This window comes from Anser brachyrhynchus, assembly GCF_964034855.1.
Source record: "Anser brachyrhynchus genome assembly, chromosome: 22".
Lineage (NCBI taxonomy): Eukaryota > Metazoa > Chordata > Aves > Anseriformes > Anatidae > Anser > Anser brachyrhynchus.
Window position 1 is genome coordinate 3,308,873 of NC_137715.1, and position 23,197 is coordinate 3,332,069.

Here is a 23,197-nt window from a genome sequence, read left to right on the forward strand (position 1 = left end):
TCTGACTTCTGAAGGAAGGGGAGTTCAAGGTGGGTAAAATAGTCCTTAAGAGAGAAATAAAATTTTGAACTTAAAGTGAGACTAAATTATGAAAAGATATCTACAAATTTATGATGTAACAAATTTCAGTCACCTGGCTTTAATTAGAAACACCTTCCTGTCAGTTCTGATTTTGCGAACTGCTGTGTTTAGACAGAATGCTGTCATATCCTTGGGCATCATGTGCTTCTTTCCAAGGCTGAAACACTCTGGGATGCTATCTATTGTCCATGCAGAATTTTTTTTTCTATGCCTTTTGCACCATTCTCTGAATCTTTTTCAGCTCTTCGTGTTATTTTTGAGAAAGTGTCACCAAAACTTCCCACAGCACTCACAGTACAGCTCATGGTATCCACGTGCCCTAGACTGACACAGTGAAATAAATTATGTTCTTCAGTTTGATCTTCTCTGTGTTGAGCAGAGAATCATCCCTGTGGCCATAACCTTCAGTGGGACGTGGTGCCAAGTCTCACAGCTTTCCATGGCAAACCGCGGCTGTATGCCGTTCGTCCAGCATTCCTACTCTCTAGGTCCACAGGGTTTTCCTCATCTGTGTAAGATACAGTGAGATTCGTTATGCTTCTCATACTCTCTTTCAGTTTCCTCAGTCACAGCAGTGACTTTTGCCTGAAAATGCTTCGTTCCCTCTAAGCAGCTCACTGACTGGGTGCTGTCTCCACCCTGCGTATTTCAGCACCTTCGGACTTCATCATATGGTGCGTAGTGCTCAGTGCCTCTTAGGTAGTTATGAGACGGGAGAATAAATTGGTTGTAAAGGTTACACTAAGTGTGGTTTAAATACACTTCAAAGCGTAGATTGACATCTGTGGAGGTAGTTGTACCATACGGGGTGCAAGAGGTAATGATACAATGCCCTCTAGGGGAGTGTGCCATAACCACAGGAGATTACTTTGAAATAATCTCCGTGCCGTTCCCTGCGAGCATCGCTTCTCTGTCTAGGTGATGCATGCAGGTAGCACTGGCAATATTTGTGTAGCACAGAATCTGTTTAAGAGGCCTGATAAGTCTTGCAAGCACAACACAAGCAACTACAGAGTTCAGTTTGGTGAAGATGAGGTATTTCTATTCCCCTGAATGGTTTCCAAGTGTTGAGAAAGTTTGCGTGGCAGCATGACATGTATTTCTGGAATGTATTTCAATTTTACATCTATTCTCTGCGTCCACACCCTTGTGCGTTGGCCTATTAGGCCTTTAATCAATGGCGCTAGCTTCTCTTGCACAAAAACCACATTTTCTTTGAGCTCCACTAGAGGCCAGTCACCGAGCGCACAGCCCTCCTTGCAGTCAGGCCTGCAAGGCCACGTACAGGTGAGATTTGTGCAGCCTTGGGGAAATTTTGGTCCCTTGCTTGCCCTGGATACTTGCCAGCCTTTGGAGCTCTTACCTCTGTGTGCCTTTTTTTCAAATCTTGTACTCACCATCGACATCCCCTCTTGGCCTGGGTAATGCAGAGCCTTCTGCGGTCAGCTGTGTGAGCCGAACCTGCCTCAGAGGGGATCCACGGGCAGACGTGCACGTGGGGCAGCACGGGTGTTTTGTGTTCCTTTCTTTGTGGGGCAGCACAGGGGTTTTGTGTTCCTTTCCTTCTTTTCCACTGCTCGCATTACTTGAGGACTGCACGGCCTGAAGTTGATTTCTCTTCTGCGTTGTCCAGGTGGTAGCTGTACAATGGACTGAGCCTTTCAAATGAGTCTGAGGAACTTGGGTGCCACCTGCTCATTAAAATTACTAAAGCTGTGGTTTAAGATCTGCCTAATCTAGCAGCCATCTCTCCTCTAAATTATCATGCAGAAATTCCTGAGATTCCTGAAACGTGTGCGCCTGAGACTGCTTTGGAAGGCCTAAGACTGGTTTTCATTTCCTTTGATCTCTGAAGTTGTTTGGCTCCAGGAGGAAAGGTCGTTTTGTCAGCCAAGTCCCTGGAAATGGTCTTATCCCAGGGGGTGGGCTACAGTGAAAAAGCTAGCTTTGTTTTTATGAACAAAATTGTCCCAGTCACTGGAGAAAGCTATACTGTAAGTTCTTTGAAGTACTGAATATAAGGAAGCATAGCGCACGTTTAGCTGGACAGAAGCAAATGCAGCTTCCAGAGAGAGCTAACGACGAGAGGGTGCTTTGTGGTGCTTGGTTTGTTGGGCTGCTCTGAGCTGTTTTGCAATCTGGAGTCAGGAAAGATTTCAGGGAACAGCTGGATGAAGTTGAAAGAGTTTATGTTAATTTTCTTCACTGTACAGATCTTCTTATATCTAAAAATAAACATTCCAGTTACTTTCATGCCTACTTCATTTGACGCAGGTAGGACCCAAATGTTGTGGTTAATATATAGCATTTTATGGAGTGGAACTTGGTAAAGATCCTTTAAATTATGTTCCCCTTCTTCCTCTTTTTCCCTTCTGTTCAAAAACAGATCGCTAGTTTGTGCATTTCTAGTTTAAACTGATGAGTGTCAGATAAGTTTTTGTGAACTACAAATTGAAATATTGCTTTCATTCCACAGTCACAGTTCTGTGATCGTTCATTTCTCTTTGTGTTTCAGCTCCACAGGAGTATCAGGCACATTATTAAAAAACAAAGGTGTAGCAGGATGCTGTAGAAGATTATGATCTGCCCTGAGTGCTCAGAAATTGAGCTTTAACTCTAAATTTCATTATCAGCTGTTGTAATGTATCATCAGACTTTCTGCCTGGAGGCAGTTGTTGGCTTGGCTTTGTACTTTCGTTTTAAGTGTTTATACTTGCAGAATGGGAAAAAAAATCGTAGACACAAGATTCTGGTTGCATCAGACAGAAATGAAATTTTATTAGCGACATTTTCCTGATACAGAACAACACAAGTAACGAACTGGTTGAATCTGTAAAGCAAGAAGTTCAAGTGCAAATGATTGAACCCACAAAGCATTCTAGGTAGAAGAAGCACATAGCATGCGTGGCAGGTGGTCCATCTGAGTCGTTCAGACGGGTCTTTTTGGATAGATGGCATCAGCAGCACTGAGGAACCATGAGGAGCATCTCTCTTTCCTCAGGAGCGGGGGGAATGCAGAGGATTTGGGCCAATTTCTGTTTGAAACGTCTTGCGCTGTAGGATCCTCAGGGTGTGTCCTTAGTCAAAAGATTTTCTTGCATAACCTGTGTAGAGATAAAGAAAGCATTAATTTCTTCAGTACTGGCACCCAATCTGAGGCACCAATATGTACCAGGCAGAAAAGAAGCTTGATTATGTGATAGATGACCGTGAGCTGTTCCAGAAGCATAAAGGGGAACTTTGCCACAGTACGAAAGCAACATTTTTAGGGGCTTCTGCAACGAATTAGAGAGATGAGGAAAACCAGCTGGAGTTTTAACTACATGCTATGGCGATACCATCCACGAGATTGAATAGAAATCGAATGTGTGTATCTTAAGTAGGGTTGGTCCTTCACATACAAATACAAAAGAATTTTTAATAAAAGTAAAACCAGCACTTTCCAGAAGTGCTTGTTTATCCTCAGCGCTGTTTGCCCTCAGGAGAAGATGGTGATATGGTGTATAAATTGGTAATGATGGGACTGCGAGAGCACCGTGTCCGTGTAACAGTTCTCACCTTGGCTTTCACCACTGCCCCTGCAGGCCTGAGACTGGGAAGATGAAGAGTAGGAGTGGGAGCTGCTGACACCGCCTGAGATCCTTCCTCCTCCGCTTCCTCCTCCAATAACACCGCCGCAGCTTCCTCCGCTTCCTCCTCCTATTCCTCCACTGATTCCTCCACTTCCCATTCCTCCGCTTACTATTCCTCCTCCCATTCCGCTGCTAGAAGAGCTAACACCTCCATAGCCACCGCTTATGCTACCACTCCCTCCTCTTCCTCCTCCAGAATAGCTACCACCTCCTATTCTGCCACCTCCCATTCCTCCTCCCATTCCTCCTCCCATTCCTCCTCCCATTCCACCTCCCATTCCTCCTGCTGGGACTCTGTGAAGAGAGAGAAAGAAAAAAAAGTTAATCAACTGCATTTTTGATCTCAGAAGGAAACCTACCTACAAGCACTGCACCCAGGCCTGTCTGTACTTTGCCTTTTCAGAACCTCACACAGATCAGAAAGACAACTGATGCGGTGCCAAAAATCAACCTCCCTTTCAATTTAAGCTTGAACATAGGAGTTTCGGCTTTTTCCACATACTACTCATAAACTTCTTGCAAGATTTAGCGCTGCTGCTTTATCAGTTGCACTAGCGCATGGATCACTGTCCTCCAAACTGGAAAGACAGCACATGAAGCTTCAGCTGTTCTTTCAGGCACCGTGTTTGACCAGAAGCGAGCTCACTGTGTAAGGGAAACCAGAAGAGCCTGAGCTTCCATGGAATCACACCCTGAGACTTTTATGGAAATCATCATTTTTCTGGTTCCATTTTTTTCAAAGTGACTTCCCTTTGTTGAATTCCTGGCTTTTTCTGGAATCGGTAAAAGTAAGGCCATGTACATGGGTTTCCTTTTCCTTATCCAGCTCAAAATTGGTAGTTCAGAATTTCTGCACTAATATTTCATCACGTAATTTCAATTCTGAATAGACTTGCCAAGAAATTTATAATACCTCAAACCTGGGAGGTGATTGGTCAAGATAGCTGAATTAGCCCCATTTCAGTACAAAACCTGCTTTGCAAGTCTAAACTGTTCATTTACCGTCTTTGTGACTAATTAGGCAGCCCTGGGTTTCACATAATGCTGTGTTCTTTTGTCAGTGTACATACACAAGGTCTTGCTGTCCTTCCTCGAGCAGTGCGCGGTACTGAGCGATCTCCTGTTCCAGGCGGGTCTTGATGCCCAGCAGCATCTTGTACTCTTCGTTCTGGCTCTCCATCTCGCAGCGGATGCTAGCCAGCTCCTCCTCCAAGGGGCCGATCATGCTCTGGATCTGCTGCAGCTGCATGTTGTAGCGACGTTCCGTGTCTTCCAGGTTGGATTGCAAAGAGTCTATCTGCAAACGGAAGAAAAAATGCAGTGGTTACGGGAATGTGGCAAGTCTAACTCGTTTTGGTGGAAAAAAGAAGATCTACACAAAACAGAGAAAAGCGTGTCTTTGATGATGAAGTAATCCAGCACCCCGTTCTCTACAGATGGAGTAAATTCTAGGCATAACCAATCTCTGTTTATTCTGGTGGCACATACAGCCTGTGTCACGGAAGCAAACACCTTTACTTACCATGCTGATTTGCGACTGCAGCTCGATTTCCAGGCTCTGATATTCACGTCTAAGCTCAGAGATCTGTTGGTTGCTTGATTGTATCTCCTGGCCGCTTGAGTGGACTTGTTGGTTAACTTCTTCCATCTAAAAAATACACGTATAAAATTGGGGTATTTCTAATTATAAGAAAACATTGTGGGGGTATCATAACAGCATTTAGAAAGCAATGAATATGTGTAAAGGAAGATGTAATGTAAACTGTCTGTGTATATTTCCCACGTGCCAGTCCACTAATCCACACCAACCCTCTGTGTAATTCACCTTGCTGCCAGAACACACACGTTTTCACATGTAATACTCCAGAACTGACTTGTTACAGTAAATTGCTTAAAATCATTTAAAATGAATGTCCCTTAGTTAATGCATGAGGACATCCAGTCCTTCCAATTCTGTGTGAAAGATGTAGTAACTAAAAAACCTTGTACTTTACCTTGGTTTCATACCAGCTTTCCACCTCTTTCCGGTTGTTCTCAATAAGCCGTTCATATTCACAACGCATTTCATTCAATTTTTCCATCAGATTAATACCAGGAGTGGCATTGACCTCCACGCTGACATCACCACCAGATTGTGTTTGCAGTCCTTTCATTTCCTGCAAAACACAAAAACACCCCACTGGATTAAAAAAAAAAAGTTGTAAGAAAGGAGAAATGTTATAGTTTCAAATAAAGAAAGGGACACAAGTCCTCACAGATCCATATCACTCCTTCATCTGCCCTTGTTGTGAAAGAAAGCAGTTTTGCCATTCCCAAGCTAAACTTCACAGTGAGCAGTAGCCAGGCACCACATACTCCTTGATCCTGAATTTTTCTCTTCAGGGTGATAAGGAATTCCGTGCAACATGCTCTTTGTGAAAATCCTGCTGTGTATTGTTCTTCTCAGTGGGAAACAGCATTGCAGACAATATGAATATTTCCTTTGACTCCTCCATATATCCTATCCAATTATCCTTCCATGATTTCAGCAAGAAAATTGTGCCTGGTACTGAAAGCCATTCATTTCCCCGACCCCATTTTGCCACACGTTGACCTAGGTGTCTGCTTACATCAGTTTCAGGCAGCCGTGGCTGCTGCATACCCCTGCAAATCAAAGCCAGATTGGGTCAAGTTGGATGATCAAAGCCAGCCGGATCAGGTTACTGCTAGCAGAAGAAATACACAGGAAATTCTCTGAGGGTTGGGTTTTCATTAGTTATTAATTTAAAGTGCAGAGAAATTTACCTCCTCGTGGTTCTTCTTCAGATAGATCAGTTCTTCTTTAAGGGATTCAAACTGTGTCTCCAAGTCAGACCTGGCTAGAGTCAGTTGATCCAGAAGTGGACGTAATCCATTAATGTCGCTTGCCACACTCTGGTGGAGAGTGTATTCAGTTTCATACCTAAATCACAGACAAGAAAGATTCTAAAGCTGCTGCCAGAGCTCTCTGTTGTCTTGCTTATGAACAGTTCCCACCAGTACATCTTTGGTTGCTAGTCCCATCGTTTAGTTCTTAAAGGACCTAATTCTCTTTCCGTCTACAATAGGTTTGTTTGATTTCAGTAGAATTACTCTGTGGGATTTGTATGATGAGGATTATGCTTATAAATCTACGAGCAAAGGTGGAGAAACACAGAGTGTAGTCCTTTAAACAGCACTCCTCAGCAACTTCTCTGAAGCAAAATAGCAATGAAAAGCCCTTAAAGTCATTCTCACAATGCTCTTCCCAACAATTATCTAGTCTGTTGTTGGAGCCAAGACATTGCAGTATCTACAACAGGAGAGTGGCAATGCAAATTCATGGTGGTGAAGGCAGGGAAGATGGCATGAGACAGGAAGGGAAAGACTCACTTCAGTCTGAAGTCATCCACAGTCATCCTGGTGTTGTCAATGTCAAGAAGGATCTTGTTGAGGTCCACATTTGCACCAACAATCTGGAAGGGAGAGGGCAGATGTTAATCAGGCAGCTGTCTTTGCAGTCTGACACACAGGTAGGAAAAAAATACCTGTGCTTTAACACATTTCAGAATATCTTTGTAACCCTGACTAGTGCTGCAGGTGCTACACAGAGAAGTTTATTGTCCGCAACCAAGAGAGTGCCTTTGTATAACATCAGCACTGGTTGGTGCCTTTGCTGTCAATTTTGGTGTACAAATATCCATCAAAAGTGCAATACCTTGCTGGAAAGAATAATAAAATAAGCTCACCGTACTCCCAAAACAGTGGGAAAACATTAACCTTGCATCTGGCAGCAACAATATTCATGTAGGAGAGTAAAAAATGGCTGAGAGCTAGGGTTAGACTAAATGCAGTGGCCCACATGTTAGCTCATCCTGTATATTCACAAAAAGATTCAGTTTATCTGGCCACTGGTAACACAACGTAAGCAAGCACTGATTCTATCGCCCATTCAAGAGAGTGAAGAGCAAATGAACAAGGGCACTGCATTGAAGGAAGGGGACAGGCCCCCTCATGGGAGCACTAATAATGGCCTCCTGTTGCACCAAAGGATGCTACATGTGCCAAATAAAAGTGTGCCGGAGCACCCGTATCAACCAGAGCAAAGCAAAACTGGTAATCAGGCTTGGTCATCACACCAGGATGCTCCTGGTTAAAGCTAACCAAGGAATACATTGCCCCAAATAGGAACATGGTGCCGTAGCAGGCAAGTGCCAGACCTTTCTCATGAGAAGCTGCCCAAAGTTAGTCAAATTGCATCATACCTGGTTTTGCAGTTCTTCAATTGTTCTGTAATATTGGCTGTAGTCCCTGGTACCGGTGGGACCTTGCTTTTGATACCACTCCCTGATCAGACGTTCAAGGTGAGCATTTTCTTCCTCCAAGCCTCGGACTTTATCCATGTAAGAAGCCAGGCGGTCATTCAGGTTCTGCATGGTCAGCTTCTCGTTCGTGGAGAGCAGCCCGGAATCTTCACCGAAGCCCATTCCACCGAAACTACCTCCACCATAGCTGCCACCACCAAAGCTGCCACCACCGAAGCCACCGCTGCCACCACCAAAGCCACCACTGCCACCACCAAAGCCACCGCTGCCCCCGAAGCCACTAAATCCACCTCCGCTATATCCACAACCTCCAAAACTGCCTCCGCTCATGCTACCTCCATAACCACCTCCCATTCCCCCAAAACTACCTCCACATGATCCAAATCCTCCTCCCATACTTCCACCCATTCCTCCTCCGTAGCTGCCGCTGCTCATTCTCCCACCATAGCTACTGCGGCCAATCCTTCCGCAACTGCCGCTGCTAAATCCCCCTCCATAGCTGCTCCTGGAGCCTCCTCCACCAAAGCTTCTCCCAGAAAAGCCTCCGCTTCCTCCAGAAGAGGTGTATCTTCTAGTGGAGACCGAGGAGTATCCACCAGACTTGCGTATCCCGCAGCTGCTGCCCCCTCCACCACCTCCGCTGCTGCATCCTCCACCACCACCACCACCACTACCACCACTAATCTTAATGATGCTAGATGAAGATTTAGTGCCACAGCTCATCGTGACAGCAGGTAGGAGGTAAGCCACAAGCCCAAATCTAGGTGCACAGCCCGATAAGATTCAGGACTGTAGATTTTCATCCCCAGCTCTCTCTATTTATACTTTTGACAGTGGGTGTCACCATCAGGGAGTTTCCTTCTCCCAGGGCATTTACCAGCCTTGTTGTTTGTGCCAAGAATAATTTGCTGAACAATATTTTTGTGCTCCTATCTCAGGCAATCTGGCCTATTGCTGGGTTTATGGTATTTATTTAAGACCAAACTTTTCACTTTCTTTGGGTGGCATTCTCTTCACGTAGCTTTTCTGGAACAGGTAGCCTGATGCAACCTGGATCTGCTTTTCGATGCAAAAATCACCTTACCCGGGTCCTGCTGAAGCTAATGTTGGAATTGATGGTGCTACACAAAGAGAATTGTTCTCAGTTCTTCCCTAAAAGAAAGAAGATGAAACCCAAATCTCTCATGTTAAGACTGTGCATTTATTTATTTCCTTATTCATCTGCATTCCTTGCTCAGATCTATGTAGCTGCTGTTGTCAAAGACTTCTGCTCTTTCATAGCCTATGCATTTAAGATCTTTTATGCTGCTTATATTCTTTTTTTTTTTCCTTCTATACGTGATAATGCAAGAGTTTTATTAACAGGACTGTGTGACTTGCCTATTTAGATTGTCCAACTTGTGTATCCCTGCCCTCACTGTGAGAGCATATTTAGTGATGAGAAATCTCTTTCAAGCAGTGCATTGGCATTCGTACTGAAAAATCAAAACTCTTCCTTTGTGAAGAAGGCGACAGGCCAGTGCACAAGATAGCTAAGTCCTCAAATTCAAAGAAAAAAATGTATTTTTTTTGCCCACCAAAAAGCTGTTGATCTAAAATAATAGGAAGATTAAGGATACTTTAATTATGCTATAAAGGCAATTGTAGCACAATTAGAAGCTTTATTAAGCCAGGCAATGACCTATAAACCACTGTGTGGAAAGACCTGTAAGGTTTAATATAAACAGCTCATTCTCCCTATTGTTTCTGTGTCATATGTTACAGAGCATAGAGTAATCGTGCGTGCTGCTTGTGGCACGGAGATCCTCGAGGCTCTAAAATAGTACTGAGGGAAAAGTCAAAAGGTTTTTTATACAAATCAGTTGAAATCATGCTGTTGAGGCCACAAAAGAAATGAAACCATTCTTCAGTCATGCACTGATCCCCAGAAGTTTACCCAAGATGGACCTCTAAGAGGTCCTCTAAGAGGTTTTCATCCTCAGCTGTTAGATTTGGTGCCAAAGCAGAGTATCTGAAGACAGAATTGCACATTTCTGAAAAAGCTGTAAGAAGATCCTGAGTTTTGGCAAGTAGTGCTTGGTTCCAGGTGTCTGTCACCACCTCCAAAACTACATTTGCGTTGTAACGTTTCATCTTTGTCCAGGGTGAAAGCTCAATAAGTTGGTTCAAACGCAAATCTCTTTTCCTCAGCTTCCGCTTTGCTCTATTCTTACAATGCTTCCTTTGGGAGAAATTTACACCCTACTTTATAATAGAGCAGAGATTTCATTCGTGCAAACAGCCAGACCTTACTGCGACTGTACACAACAGCAAAGCCAGCAGCACCTTGGTCTTGCTGGAGATGGACCCCAAACGTTTGCACACAAAATGGGTAAATTTTTGCACTTTGGCTAGAAGAAAGTGTACATTTTTCCAGTGGCTGTTTCGCCAGATGTTACTGAAACTTCTTTATTGCCCTTCTTCCTCTCTGGTTACTGATCTTCTCCTGGCTGTAAGGCATTTATGCAGTTTAGTTCTCCCCTACAGCTGGGGTGCAGGGAGCAAAGAAGGGGAAGTCTGAGGAACCGTTGTCTGCTGTGTGCTGCCCTTTTCTCGGCAGCTTCAGAAACACCTGTTGTAGCTGGCAGATCAGTCCTTGCTTTCCAAAGGTGGCCTCGATTTACAAATTCATTATGTATTGCTGCTTTTTACACTCTGCTGTCAGTATCCATGTGCATATTTCTTCTACAAGCTCCATTTCTGCCCTTGCTGGTCTTTTTTTAACCATGAAATTAAGCATTATTTAACATTTTCTGACTGAATCCATCGTCCTGTCCTTCGTGCCGTGGTTTTGCCAACATTGCTGTATTGCTGCTTATGCAATCTCTTTCAAAAGCTTTCTGATCTTATCTTGCTGTTTTATACACTCAATGGCTCAAAGATGATGAAAGTTTTCAAGTAGCTGGCGATACGATAATATCTCCTGTTTCACAGCTGGAGGATGGTGGTGTCACCTCAGCAGCGTAAACACAGTTTCTGGGCTTCTGCTTGTTCTCTTATTGGTGTCGAAAGATGTAGTTTACTAAGGCAAAGTGATTTTTGTTTTTAATTTTATTTTGCCCCTTTGTCTGGGTAGCGTGATTTTGGGCAGTGGGGGACCTTTTTCACAAATCCCACTACAGTAAGTAAAACTGGTTGTCACATTCAATTTTCCATCACTGATTCTAGAGATAGTCCTTGCAGATGTTTCTCACAGACAAGCTAAAACAATCTATAGGTTTGTAAGGAGTAAAAAAATCTCTAAAATTATTGCAACAAGAGGAAGAACATTTGCCAAAAGAGTCTCTTAATCCGTTTATGTACTTTCTGAGAACATACATTGTTTTCTCTTTTATTTATACACTTTTTCTATACGTACTCATTCACTGCAGGGACTTGTCCGTACTGGAAGGTTATCCTGATAAGGTATCTTAATGTATGCTTGGAAAATACTTAAACAACAACAAAAACAAAAACAATGAAAGAAAAGAGAGAATGAGGGTGGAGAACTTTAGACAGCCTCAAAATTTCATTTTAGCTCTGTATTATCACTACTACTTATCTATGACGGAGGAGCACAAACAGAAGACCTGCCTTTAGACCTTTGGTAGCTTTTAAGTCACATGCTGGAAGGATGTTCCTTTTCTGTGTTGCAGTTATTTCATTTTTGTTATCAGTTTGATCTTAGTGCCCTTTACAGAAATCCTGCTGGCTGTTAGGATCTGCTGTATTCTTTCGAGCTGAAAAATTTCCCCTGGGATGGCTTGTTTCTATCACAGTCACTGAGTTCTCAAAAATGCAGCCTGTCTCTTCAGACCCTAATGTTAAGTACCTGAAAAATACAGATGAACTGTGACTGTTTCATCTTCTTGTAAGGTTGCATACATTGTATTCCCTCCTGGTGTATTTTAACTTATTGATTATTAAATATTTAACTGAGTAAATATCTACAGATCAGAGCAGACCTGTTTTGTGGACAGAACAATTATTTTCTTTCTGAGCTCATGAGCTTTTAAACATTTTCGTTCTCTGACGCTTTCCATTACTGAGTTTTATGGATGATGTAAGGTTTAGAGTTTACTTAAGTACCTAATGGACCTGGCAATTTTAGGACCTCTTCTCACCTCTTTCCTATATATGATGCACAGCTTAATCCTTCAGGGTTTTGTGTTGCTGCAGCACCCGGTGTGCTATATAACATTCTTATTTCCAAGTCAGACCAGAACAAGGACATTTATTGCCACAGCTCCCAGCATTACTCAGCCTGCAGAGTACCTGGCTGTTTTGACACTGCGTACTGCTTCTCGTTGAGCTCAGCTCAGGCCACGTTTCAAGTACAGCTGACATTCTTTGACGCTCTCTCTCAGTTATTGTTTTCCTTTTGATCAGGCCTCCGTGATGCATATCAAAGAAGTGACGGCCCAGCATCAGAATGAAGACGAGGTCTGCTACTAAACACCATAAGTCAATGACTGCCCAAGCAATGTGTGTTCCCTCATCATGAAAGTGAACAAAAACCAACTGGACCTAAATGTTGAGATGGGTGGGCTCCAGAAAGACTTGCTCGTTTCTTCCTCCCCCCCAAGCAGTGCAGCGAAATGTCACATCTTGCTGTAGTAATTCTGGGCCGAACGTAGCTTTGTGCACTTGCACACGGGCTGACAGTCAATGCTGAACAAAAGAGAGATCAGCAAAATATATGCATAGGCAATTTTGAAAATTTCAAATTGCTTCTGTGCGTTCAAATGGACAAATGAATTGCTCTGGGAGCTCTGAAGCCAAACAGACAGGAGTGTGCGCCCACATTTATTTTTGCCTAAGGATGTTCTGAAGGTCTTGTTTCAACATGTACTGCAATTTTCCTTTCAGAGCACTAATAGGAACACCAGATAAGTATCTAAATTGCAACATTTTTTGCTCATAAAATTGAAGCTTATTATGCTGATTAATGCCTAACAAAATGCATACAAATAAAAATTGCAAGGCTATCCTCCCTAATCCTGATATTGCTGGAGTCCCGCTTTAAGCATGCCCTCAACTTCAACACCCGATGCTACGACACTTGTAGTTTTTACCCCTGGTTTGCAGTAGTTTTGGTTTCCTAGCTCTGTTCTCCCACATAAGTTTTTTTCATTGTTATTATTATTGTGAGCCTGTTCTCTCAGTAAGCGTATGTGCTTCTGCGATTCCGTGATATGTCAGTGCACCCGTAACCTAAATGCAGATTCTGTATAAGTAAAATGGAGAAAGGAAAGAATTCTTAACCACACACTTTCTTCCACTTTCTTGTAATGCCAGGAGCATTGTAAGAACACTGTTTTAAGACAGGTATAAATTTTAGTTAAGGAAGAAAATGGTATGGACAAGGCTGAGTAGTAAAAGTAGTAATAGTGATATTATACTATCTATCCTAATTACTCAGAATTTTTTCCTTATTTCTGTGTGTGATTATAATATACCAATGTAAGCACTCAAGCTAGCAGCAGAATTGCACAGCATGTTCCAAGACATCCCATCCATATGTTGCATGTTCATGCTGCAGTGTGGCTTTCCCAGGTACGGTGCTGAGCCCCACGCGTCCAGCTCTTCAGGCTGCATTCTGCGCTGGTCCCACAAGGGCTGTATCGCTGGGGTTTCTTCTGCAGGGCTGGGTGCGTGGTAATTACATAAGTGGTAGTAAGAACGTGAAAAGGAAGCTGTGGTTTTGGAAAGAGGTGTAGGATCAAGGAGAGGGAGCTATCCGTAGTCCTCAGAGCTGCTCCTACAGCGCAGAGCAGCACGTTGCTCCACGCAAGCGTCAGTAACCTCTCCGGTGCTGCTGCATGGCCACAGGTCAGGTGGGGGCTGTAAATCGCCCTATAAAAGCCGGGAAGCACGAGCTCAGCAGAGATGCCTTGGCTCTTGGAGGAGGTATGAGAAGCAGGGCTGCTCTCTTGAGACTATCATTTAATTCGGGCTGTTAGTTTATTATCCTGTCTAGTCGGGTGTAAGAAAGAAGTTGTCACAGCCTCCAACAGGTGGAAAAGGAGCAGAGCAAACAGGGAAGGTAGGTTTAGGGTTAGCTAGCAATATAGAGGCACATGGGATTTGATGCTGCAGAGGTTTTACAATGAAGTGGGTGATTTTGCAGTCGGATGGAGTTGGGGGAATCCTTGCAGACAGGATCAGCATTGCCTCTTTGCATGTTAGATCAGAGATATCAATAAATGTTTATATATAAAGTAGTCCTTGATGAAGGTTGGCCAGTTGCTCAGACACCCATAGCGGCAGTGGTCAGAAGAATTCTATTTTATTTTTATCAAGACTAGTCAAATTGGCTGAGAGCCTGGTGTAAGGCAATGCAGTGAATCACTGGCACGTATCTGCCTACAACTCGGGCGTTCAGGATTCCCGTTCCCACGGTCTCCCACTCGATCGGCGTTTCTCAACCTCCTCCAGCAGGTGATGCCTCCCTCGGAGTGAAACAGCACAGCTCATGACTCCAGCGTCTTCTGCAAAACCAAGAGAGAAAACCCGATGCCAGTGATAATCCTATCTGGTTCCTTTTGTTTGTGTTCAAGGAGATGAATCAAGAAATGCAAAGGATAAAAAATGAATGAGTTAAAGAATTAAAGAATGGACAGGGCTGATGTGAGAAGCCCTCTGAGTTATTTTCAAGTGAAATTCCCCCCAGAGTTCATTTCAGCAGTTCAGCCCATCGAAGTTCTGGCACAGACCCCACACTTTAATTATCCTCGACAGAACTGAAAAGCCCTGTATGGGCAGAGGGAACCCTCTGGCCCATTAGCACCCATCCAGGGCATAAAAGAGGGATCCGTGGCTGTTATTAAAGCAAGGAGAAGAGGCTCGATCTCTATCTTCCAGAGCACCTTTAACCTGTGAGCCATCCCTCTGCTGTGAGGTCTGTAACCAGCCCCTAAAACTGGCTTGGGAATATTTTCCCTTGGACTTCTTTTTATTTCTCTCATCCTGCCAAGACACACTGGGTTTTGTAAAAGTACATCCTCAATGTGAATAGTTTGCCAGTCTTCACCTAAAATCTCTGTTCACTGTTATACGATAAAGATGCCCTGAAGTGGAAATACAGAGAAGAGGCCAAGTATTGCACAGCTCCCATGGCTATGCTCATTAAAACCAGGCTGCGAATCCTTCTTTTGTGAGGCTGTACGCCCGCAATTTGGTTCCTACCCCAGCTTTATGAATTTATTTTACAGTGCAGATAGCTACTGCCACAAAGTAGAGTTAGGCTATTGCTGAACTTTGGACTCTGCTTATCTGATGTGAACCCGCGCAGGCAGCACTCAAAATGTGTTCGTTTGTAGTCTTCGGTGTTTTGCCCGGTTACTCTTAAACGGTGAATATGCCGCTGCGAACTTTTGGGTCTTTTGCATAATCTAATTGAGTTGTTATTGTGCACTCGTGTAGGGCTGACGTTTGTAACCGGTTCATATAAAGATGTGTGCTAAAAGAAATTGTGTCAGACACGGCTTTCTGGTTGCATCAGAGAGAAGTAAAGGTTTATTAGAGGTTTTTTCTTTCCGTAAGAATACCAATCACGGTAGAGATTAACTCAGGTAACAGTGATTAAGCACAGAAATTCAGATGGAAGAAGCAGGTGGGCCATCCAGAGAGTTCGGATGAGCCCACGGAGCGAACAGTGCTGAGTTACAGAGCTAGGGCTCGCCCTCGCTCTTCACAGAGGCGTGATCAGGTGTCCGGGTACGTTCTGCTTGGTCAGAAGGTCCTGCAGTGGGAGATGCCAGCTTTGCCCATCAGTGCTTCCTAAAACTCCCTGGGGAAAGGCGAAGGGAAGCAAGATTTTTTTTTAAGAAGTGTTACCTCATTCGGCATTTTTAATCTTTTTGTTACTTTGTAATTATAGGCTGGGCAGTTCTCAATGGACTAGATTTTTCCCAGTGTCAGGCTTCGTATTTGTCCATGCATGCACATCTGCAGCTTTGTCATGTTGAATACATGGGCCTGCTTCTGCTCCCCCCTCTGTAAGTGTAAATCAGGAGTCACTCTTGAAATTTAGAGCGGCTGTAGCAGTATAAATCTAATACAGATGGACTTAGAATCTGTATTTGTTTGTCCGGGTATTTACACCAATTCTTTAAAAATTAAAGTGGGATGGCATGTCATATATTTTAATCTTGCCTACCGTAGAGCACACACAGGACTGTTGCAAGTCAAGCAGAATGTTTGATCAAAGCTATCTAAAAATTATGACTTTGGGCTCATTTTCAGTATTTTCAGGCTTTTGTTTGGGATGCTGTCAAGACCTGAATCCTTACCTGATCTTATAGTTTTTATGGCCTCGGACACTTCCTCCATTGTTGCTCCTCTCTCCAGCGTTTTATTCCCTTCCAGGCAGAGCTTCAGGTTTTCAGCATCTCCTGGAACCACAGCCATGAAATCAGACATGGAAAAGACCTTTTGTCACTCCCCATCTTCTGCTGCTTTAGGACTTTGGCAGCTAATGCTCCTTTTATTTTAAATGTCGTGAGTGTTGCAGCTATTTTAATCTGCTTTAATCATGTTGCCGTCTTAATACCCATTACATTTCTAACATTTGGCTTCATTCTGATACTACTGACTTCTCTGGTTCCCTGTATGCTTTCAGTTGGGCTTTAGTTTTCCTTTTCCTCCTTTGTTTCCTCCTACACATCCTCTGATGAAGCTCTTCGTAACATCCTTTACACTTGAGTCACTTGTGAAAATGCCACCATGTTCACTGTGTTACTGTTTAAGAACAGATGTCGGAGTGTACTTAAAACATGATGGTGAAAGAAACAGCAAAAATGTCTCCAGGTTTCCGAATGTGGAAGGATGTTGTCAAAGCCGTCACTGCTGTTTTGAGGGAGAAGTTAATGGAAGGATGTACACTTTTATTCCAGTTCTTACCTTGGCTTTCACAAGATTTGCCAGAGTGGGAGTGGGAAGACGACGAGTGAGAGTGGCAGGATTTTCCCCCTCCTCCTCCTCCTCCTCCTCCACCTCCTCCACCTGAAATTCTTCCACAGCCTCCCCCTCCAGCTCCTCCTCCACTCCCTCCTCCGCCGCCTCCAGAAGCTTTTCCGCAGGATCCTCCACTTCTTCCTCCACTGCTTCCTCCACCTGAGGACCAACTGCTTCCTCCTCCACTGCTTCCTCTCCCAGAAGACCAGCTAATTCCTCCGTGGCCCCCTCCTCCTGAGGATCCGCCACCAGCTCCTCCCTGTGACGAGCTGTAAGGAAGGAACAACACACACACAATTTATAGCAGCAGGACTGAGGTCCGGCATCCTCGTGACTTTATCGAGGCCACTTTTGGACTTTTCTCTATGGCTGAGAAAGCACTACCATGTGAAACGTGTTCTAGACAACTGCTTTTAAGCATCCCTAAGTAAGAACAAACTAACTGATCTGCACAGAAGAAGAAAAAGAAGGAGAATGAATGGCTTTAGCTGTCTTTCAAGCATCAAAAATATGTACTTTGAGTTATTCTCTTGCTTGTCTTTCATTTTCATATATAACTTAATAGTTCCTGATTGTACTTAGGGGTACAGAAGGCAAATAATAGTTTTAAATACTTTTCTGCATGTTTTTGTCCAGTTCATTATAAGTATAGAACAATACAGCTTTGTGCACTGCCAGCTAAGCTGTAGATTCAGTATAAATTCTTGTGGTTGTAGTAAATATCCTGACGATGAATCAGTTGCACTGGTTCCTAATATAAATATTATTACTGTCATCTCCACCTGTTGGCAGGGATGGCATGTTAATTAATCTGAATGTGCGTACCCGATGCCATGCTGTCCCTCCTGCAGCAGTGCGCGGTACTGAGCGATCTCCTGTTCCAGGCGGGTCTTGATGCCCAGCAGCATCTTGTACTCCTGGTTCTGGCTCTCCATCTCGCAGCGGATGCTGGCCAGCTCCTCCTCCAAGGGGCTGATCATGCTCTGGATCTGCTGCAGCTGCATGTTGTAGCGACGTTCCGTGTCTTCCAGGTTGGATTGCAAAGACCGTACCTGAGAATGAAAGAAAAAGTACGGTGTTCATGGAACTGTAGCAAGATGAGCCCTTCCTTATGCCCCAAACGAGAAAAATCTTTGATGGTGTCAAATGCGCCAAGCATCTTATTCTTTCTGCGTGGAGTGCTAGCTATAGCTCCAGAGAGCTGTATCTCCTGTGATTCCAGCAACTCGCATTTCAGAGGATCAGAAGCAATCGTTGCGTACCATGCTGAGCTGAGACTGCAGCTCGATTTCCAGGCTCTGATAGTCACGTCTCAGTGCAGAGATCTGCTGGTTGCTTGATTCCAGTTCCTGACCACTTGAGTGGACTTGTTGACTCACTTCCTCCATCTGAAAAATGAAGATACATTCTTGGAGTTTTTTAGGTTTACTTACAATATGTCACCCATCAGAGGGATTCTACCATTTTTATCCTAAAAGCAATTGAATAAATGGGATTTGGGATTTTTCATCTACAGGAAGTTCTTACCAAAAGTTGGTGTTATTTTGCTTTTCTAATGTGAACATTCAAACCGTAATCTTTCTGGGATGCAGAAAAGATACCTAACCCCCTTTTGTAAGAGAGAAACATGGACTCGATGATCTTTGTGGGCCCCTTCCAACTCGGGATATTCTATGATTCCATGAGAAATAATAAGTTTTCATTCTATTGTACTGATTTCTACTTATATAAACTAAGGAAAATCTATGTGAATATTCTAGATGCTTTTGACAATGTTTATAATGAAATAAATCAAGATAGCCTATTTCCTTACTGCAGTGACTGTTCAGATCAGCATGCCTGAGGAAAATTGCTTTTTGAAACATTCAGTTTCATTCAGTGCTCTGTCATTTACCTTGCTCTCATACCACCTTTCAACCTCTTCACGGTTTTTCTGAATAATATGTTCATATTCTTGTCTCATATCGTTCAGTTTCTTCAGCAGATCCTCTCCTGGAGCAGCATTGACCTCCACATTCACATCACCACCAGACTGGGTTTGCAGTGATTTAATTTCCTGCAGAGAAAACCCAGGCCCAAGGCAAACAAACAAAAAAAAACAAAAGGTGAAATTACATTGTGAAAGAGTTTTGGAGTCATTTAACTTCCTCTGAAGTCATAAACTATCCTGGAGCCAATCAACAATGTTTTGTTTTGTTTTTTTCTTGTTGCAATTATTCGGCCTTGACTCCCCAGACACTGCTTGTGGACAGGGCCTGTGCTAAGAGATACCCTGGAAGAGCCCGGGCCTGGCGCTGAGGCTGTCTCAGGCTGCCTCTTGCTGAGCTGCTGCACATTAGGAAAGCAGGGAAGGCTCTTTGGTGCAGCAAATGTCACCTGGGAAGCCTTTATTTCTGGTACTGGAAGTGTTCTTGTTTTCCCCTCCAGTTTGAGGAAGGATCCGGCTCTCACCTCCTCGTGGTTCTTCTTGAGGCTAATCATCTCCTCCTTCAGGGACTCAAATTGCATCTCCAGGTCAGACCTGCTCAGGGTCAGATTATCCAACAAGGGCCGCAGGGTGTTGATGTCAGCCTCCACGTTCTGCCGGAGCCCAGACTCGGTCTCATACCTGCACCGAGGAGAAGGCAGAAACGTCAGCCCTAGTCTTGGGCTCTCAGTCCTTCTCCTGCCGACTTTATTTACAAAAAGATCACGTATTGTGGTGTCGCAGTGCCTGCTTTTGTGCCTGTACTTTATAGCACACAGCATCTCTCAACCAGCAGAATTATGAAAGCTATTACTTAAAGTTTGATGTTAATATTAAACTTTAATGTGAAAATGTATTCCATAGTCTATTTCATCTTTTCTCTTTCTGTAGATTTTGTGTAGGCTTCTTGTGTCTGTTTCATTTGACTTTCAGTGAGAGATAATCACAATTTTTCTTCCCTTAAAAATAAAGCTTTTTTAAAGCTTTTCCCTAAACACATGTTTAAAAAAAATCATTCTTTGCTTCCACAGCCATGGGGAGTATTCCCATTCAAGACTGTTACAGGCGTAATGAAGAGTTTTGATGTCTTACAGAATATTGCACATGTGCTGTCATGGAGCCAGAAGGAACCCTAGGCTCTGTGGATTGATATTTCTGTGTTGAATGAATTTCTGAGAGAAGGTTGGGGCAAGCAGGAGGGAGGAAGTCAGAGCCTGGAAAAGAGAAATTTGTATTTACTTTATCCTGAAGTCTTCTGCAGTCATCCTTGTGTTATCCAGGTCCAAAAGTATCTTGTTGGTTTCCACAGCCGCAATCACAAGCTAGAAGAGAAGATATGCTGAGAACAATTTTCCCTGTAAATCTCTCAGGCTTGCACAAGAGACACACATAGGAACGTGATGTCGCAGGTGTCTGAGCATTTCCTACATAGAAAGGCCTAGAAAGGTCATCTACAGTGCAAAACAAAGAGGTACCATTATGAAAATAGTATCAGAACTGCAAAAAAAAAACATGTTTGGGGAATGCAGGAGGGGTGTGAGGAGTCCAACCAAGAGGCTTGGAGCCATCACTGCAGCTGTGGCTCACCTGCCATGCCCACGGGCCAGGGGCTGTACTCAATTGTCAGACACTGCGCACCCCGCAGGGTAATTGTTGACGTTTTTCCTATGCTCTGAAACCCACTACAGGCATCTGAGAGCCTGCGCTCACTGCCAGCGAACTGGGGTGTGCCGTAGGGGTGTGCATTGTTTCTCCACTTTGGGCTGGAGACAGCTGGATGCATGCACAGAAGGCAGAGTTTCAAGCACACGAGGTACTTGCAGGGAGGCACTTAGTGAATATAAAATACCCACGTTGGCTGCCTCAGAGATTCTTCTCAGTCACAAAAGTCCATCTGGTGCTTCTTAAGCTTCTGTGACGAAGAACATCCTACCTGATTTTGAAGGTCTTCGATTTCTCCGTAGTAGTGACTGTAGTCCTTCCTACCAGTAGGGCCTTGCTTCTGGTACCACTCCCTGATTAACTGCTCAAGCTGAGCATTTTCCTTTTCCAAATTTCTGACCGTATCCAGATAGGAAGCCAGGCGGTCGTTCAGGTTCTGCATGGTCAGCTTTTCGTCGTTGGACAGAATTCCCATGCTCCCTCCACCAAAGCCACCGCCGCCAAAGCTGCCACCGCTGCCAAAGCTGCCTCCGCTGAAACCAGCACCACCTCCACCAAAGCTTCCTCCATAACCACCACCAAACCCGCTCCTGGCTGATCCGAAGCCTCCTCCCATGCTACCACGGCGCATTCCTCCTCCGTAACCACCACCGCTCATACCTCCGTAGCTGCCACCACTCATCCCCCCTCCAAAATATCCGCCCCCCCCTCCTCCTCTGCAGCTGCCGCCGCTCATTCCCCCTCCGTAACTGCAGTGCCTGATCCTTCCATAGCTCCCACCGCTCGCTGCCCCCCCGTAGCTGCTTCTGGAGCTTCCTCCACCACAACTGCCACCAGAAAACCTGCCACCACCGCTTGTCCTAGCAGTGTATCTTCGTGTGGAGGCAGAGGAATACTTGCTGCCCCCTCCACCACCACCGCCGCTCGCACCGCCACCGCTGCTCCCTCGGTGGCAGCTTTTAGAGGTCTGCTTGGAGCCACAGCTCATCGTGGCAGCAGGGAAGGTTTCAGCTGGTTTTACAGTTGTTCTGGAATCATAGCTCCGAGTCCTGCCCTGCCTGGTCTGAATTTATACCTGAGACAGTGGGTGTCACCATCGAAGGGAGGACCTTGCCATGTGTATTCGCAAGCCGTGGCTTTCATGCCAAGAGTAATTTGCCAAAGGGGGATGTTTGACAGTGTCAGGAAGCTTAGCCCACACTCAGAGTGTTCCTGACCGTTTGTTTGTTAACACAAAACATGTAATTTCTATTGGGTGGCTCTGAATTAGGCAGATATTTTCAGTGATCTAGTCCACTGACTTACAGTAATTGGAGTTAAACTCATCCCACTCACCTCATCCCATTTGCATCTCCTTCAGCACAACAATAAACTGTCACAATATGAGACAGTGATGAATGTTGCTGTCTCAGTTCTAACATGGTCGTTCCTCACGCTCTTTCCTCTTTCAGATATGTGTCAAGGAATCCCGGCTAATTCTCTGTATGTAGGCAATATCTTAATACGTTCTGGTTTATGGGTATCTTACGCTGCGTGCTCCTTATTTTTAGTCTTTTGTTGCTTTATGCCTTTTGAAAACATATCACAGGATGTATTTTGTAGGTACACTTGAACCATTGAGACTTCTTAATTTCTCCTAAAAACGTAGTGAATTTTGGCAAATATGATACATCAGCAATTTGTTCCAAACATACAGCTGCAGTTACGTTTTAGAAATAGCTAATTACAAAAAAGTTTACGTCAACAACTTGAAAATATCTCTGTGTAAAGCTGCAAGGAAGAAAAATGTGATGGGTTGTTGCAGGAAATACGTGCTCGGACCAATCGAGGTTACAGCACGGTTGAGGGACCCGGGGAAGCGTCCCGGCTCTGGGCTGGTTTCTCTTGGCACGTCGGTGAAGGTGGGCGACGAGCGGTGAGGATGTGTCCTCGCTGCTGGAGGGATTGCAGAGTTTCAGCCAGGATGTTTACTTGTCTCAGCGCACATCCAAACATCCTCCCCCGTGGAGGAGGTTAATGCGCAGGAACACCTGCGCTGCATCAGCTGAGTATATGCGGGCTGGGTTTTTATTGGGAAAAGACGGTCACGTACAGTAACTCGGCCTTACTCTGTTGCTATATATATCATATGGAGAGAAGATTTTGTAAATTTATATTTTGCCCTGGGATTTCTGAAGAGGAGTGACAGTGTGGAAGATACTACTAAAAATTAACGTGGATGTAACAAAAAATAAATAAATCGTGAGTTACAGTTCCGATTGCCTGGTGAGAGGATGCTCAACTGATGGAGTAAAAAGCAAATAGAAGCATGGAACAGAAACATAGAGTGAATGAAAGATACAGGTGAAAGATAGCGCTCCCCAAAGCCTCTGTTATTTATGACACTTTAAAGGCATTTAAGGAATTCTATATTTCTTGAAATCCCTTTAATAGAAGATAAACATTGTGCTGAAGAAATGAAAGGAAGCACATTGTGTGAAGTGTGGTTAAGATCATTTATCTATATTCCAGACTTCATTGAAGTTCTGGTTTTGGGGATCGAGTCTGTAAGATTCACA

General features: G+C 44.1%; 1 protein-coding gene and 1 long non-coding RNA gene across 2 annotated transcripts in view; one reads left to right on the top strand and one right to left on the bottom strand.

The window, feature by feature from the left end:
- Positions 1-23,197, top strand: part of LOC308181484 — a 129,846-nt gene that overhangs the window by 83,392 nt on the left and 23,257 nt on the right. The window lies entirely within an intron of this gene.
- On the bottom strand, positions 2,829-21,683 carry LOC308181446 (uncharacterized protein). Its single transcript, XM_080564765.1, has 16 exons — positions 20,911-21,683; positions 20,217-20,299; positions 19,463-19,619; positions 18,906-19,067; positions 18,274-18,399; positions 17,837-18,063; positions 16,958-17,280; positions 16,348-16,449; positions 7,976-8,814; positions 7,104-7,186; positions 6,498-6,654; positions 5,708-5,869; positions 5,236-5,361; positions 4,784-5,010; positions 3,640-4,007; positions 2,829-3,185 (listed from the first exon to the last, which is right to left on the bottom strand). The coding sequence occupies exons 1-16, from the start codon at positions 21,625-21,627 to the stop codon at positions 3,160-3,162; spliced, it is 3,885 nt and encodes a 1,294-aa protein (XP_080420891.1). The 5' UTR covers positions 21,628-21,683; the 3' UTR covers positions 2,829-3,159.

Excerpts from the sequence above, each read along its gene's own strand:
- LOC308181446 (XM_080564765.1), bottom strand. The coding sequence starts at position 21,627 with ATGAGCTGTGGCTCCAAGCAGACCTCTAAAAGCTGCCACCGAGGGAGC. Across the intron at positions 19,620-20,216 it reads GCAGAAGACTTCAGGATAAA|GTATGAGACCGAGTCTGGGC; the intron begins GTAAATACAAAT and ends TCCTCGGTGCAG. Across the intron at positions 19,068-19,462 it reads TCAAGAAGAACCACGAGGAG|GAAATTAAATCACTGCAAAC; the intron begins GTGAGAGCCGGA and ends TTTTCTCTGCAG.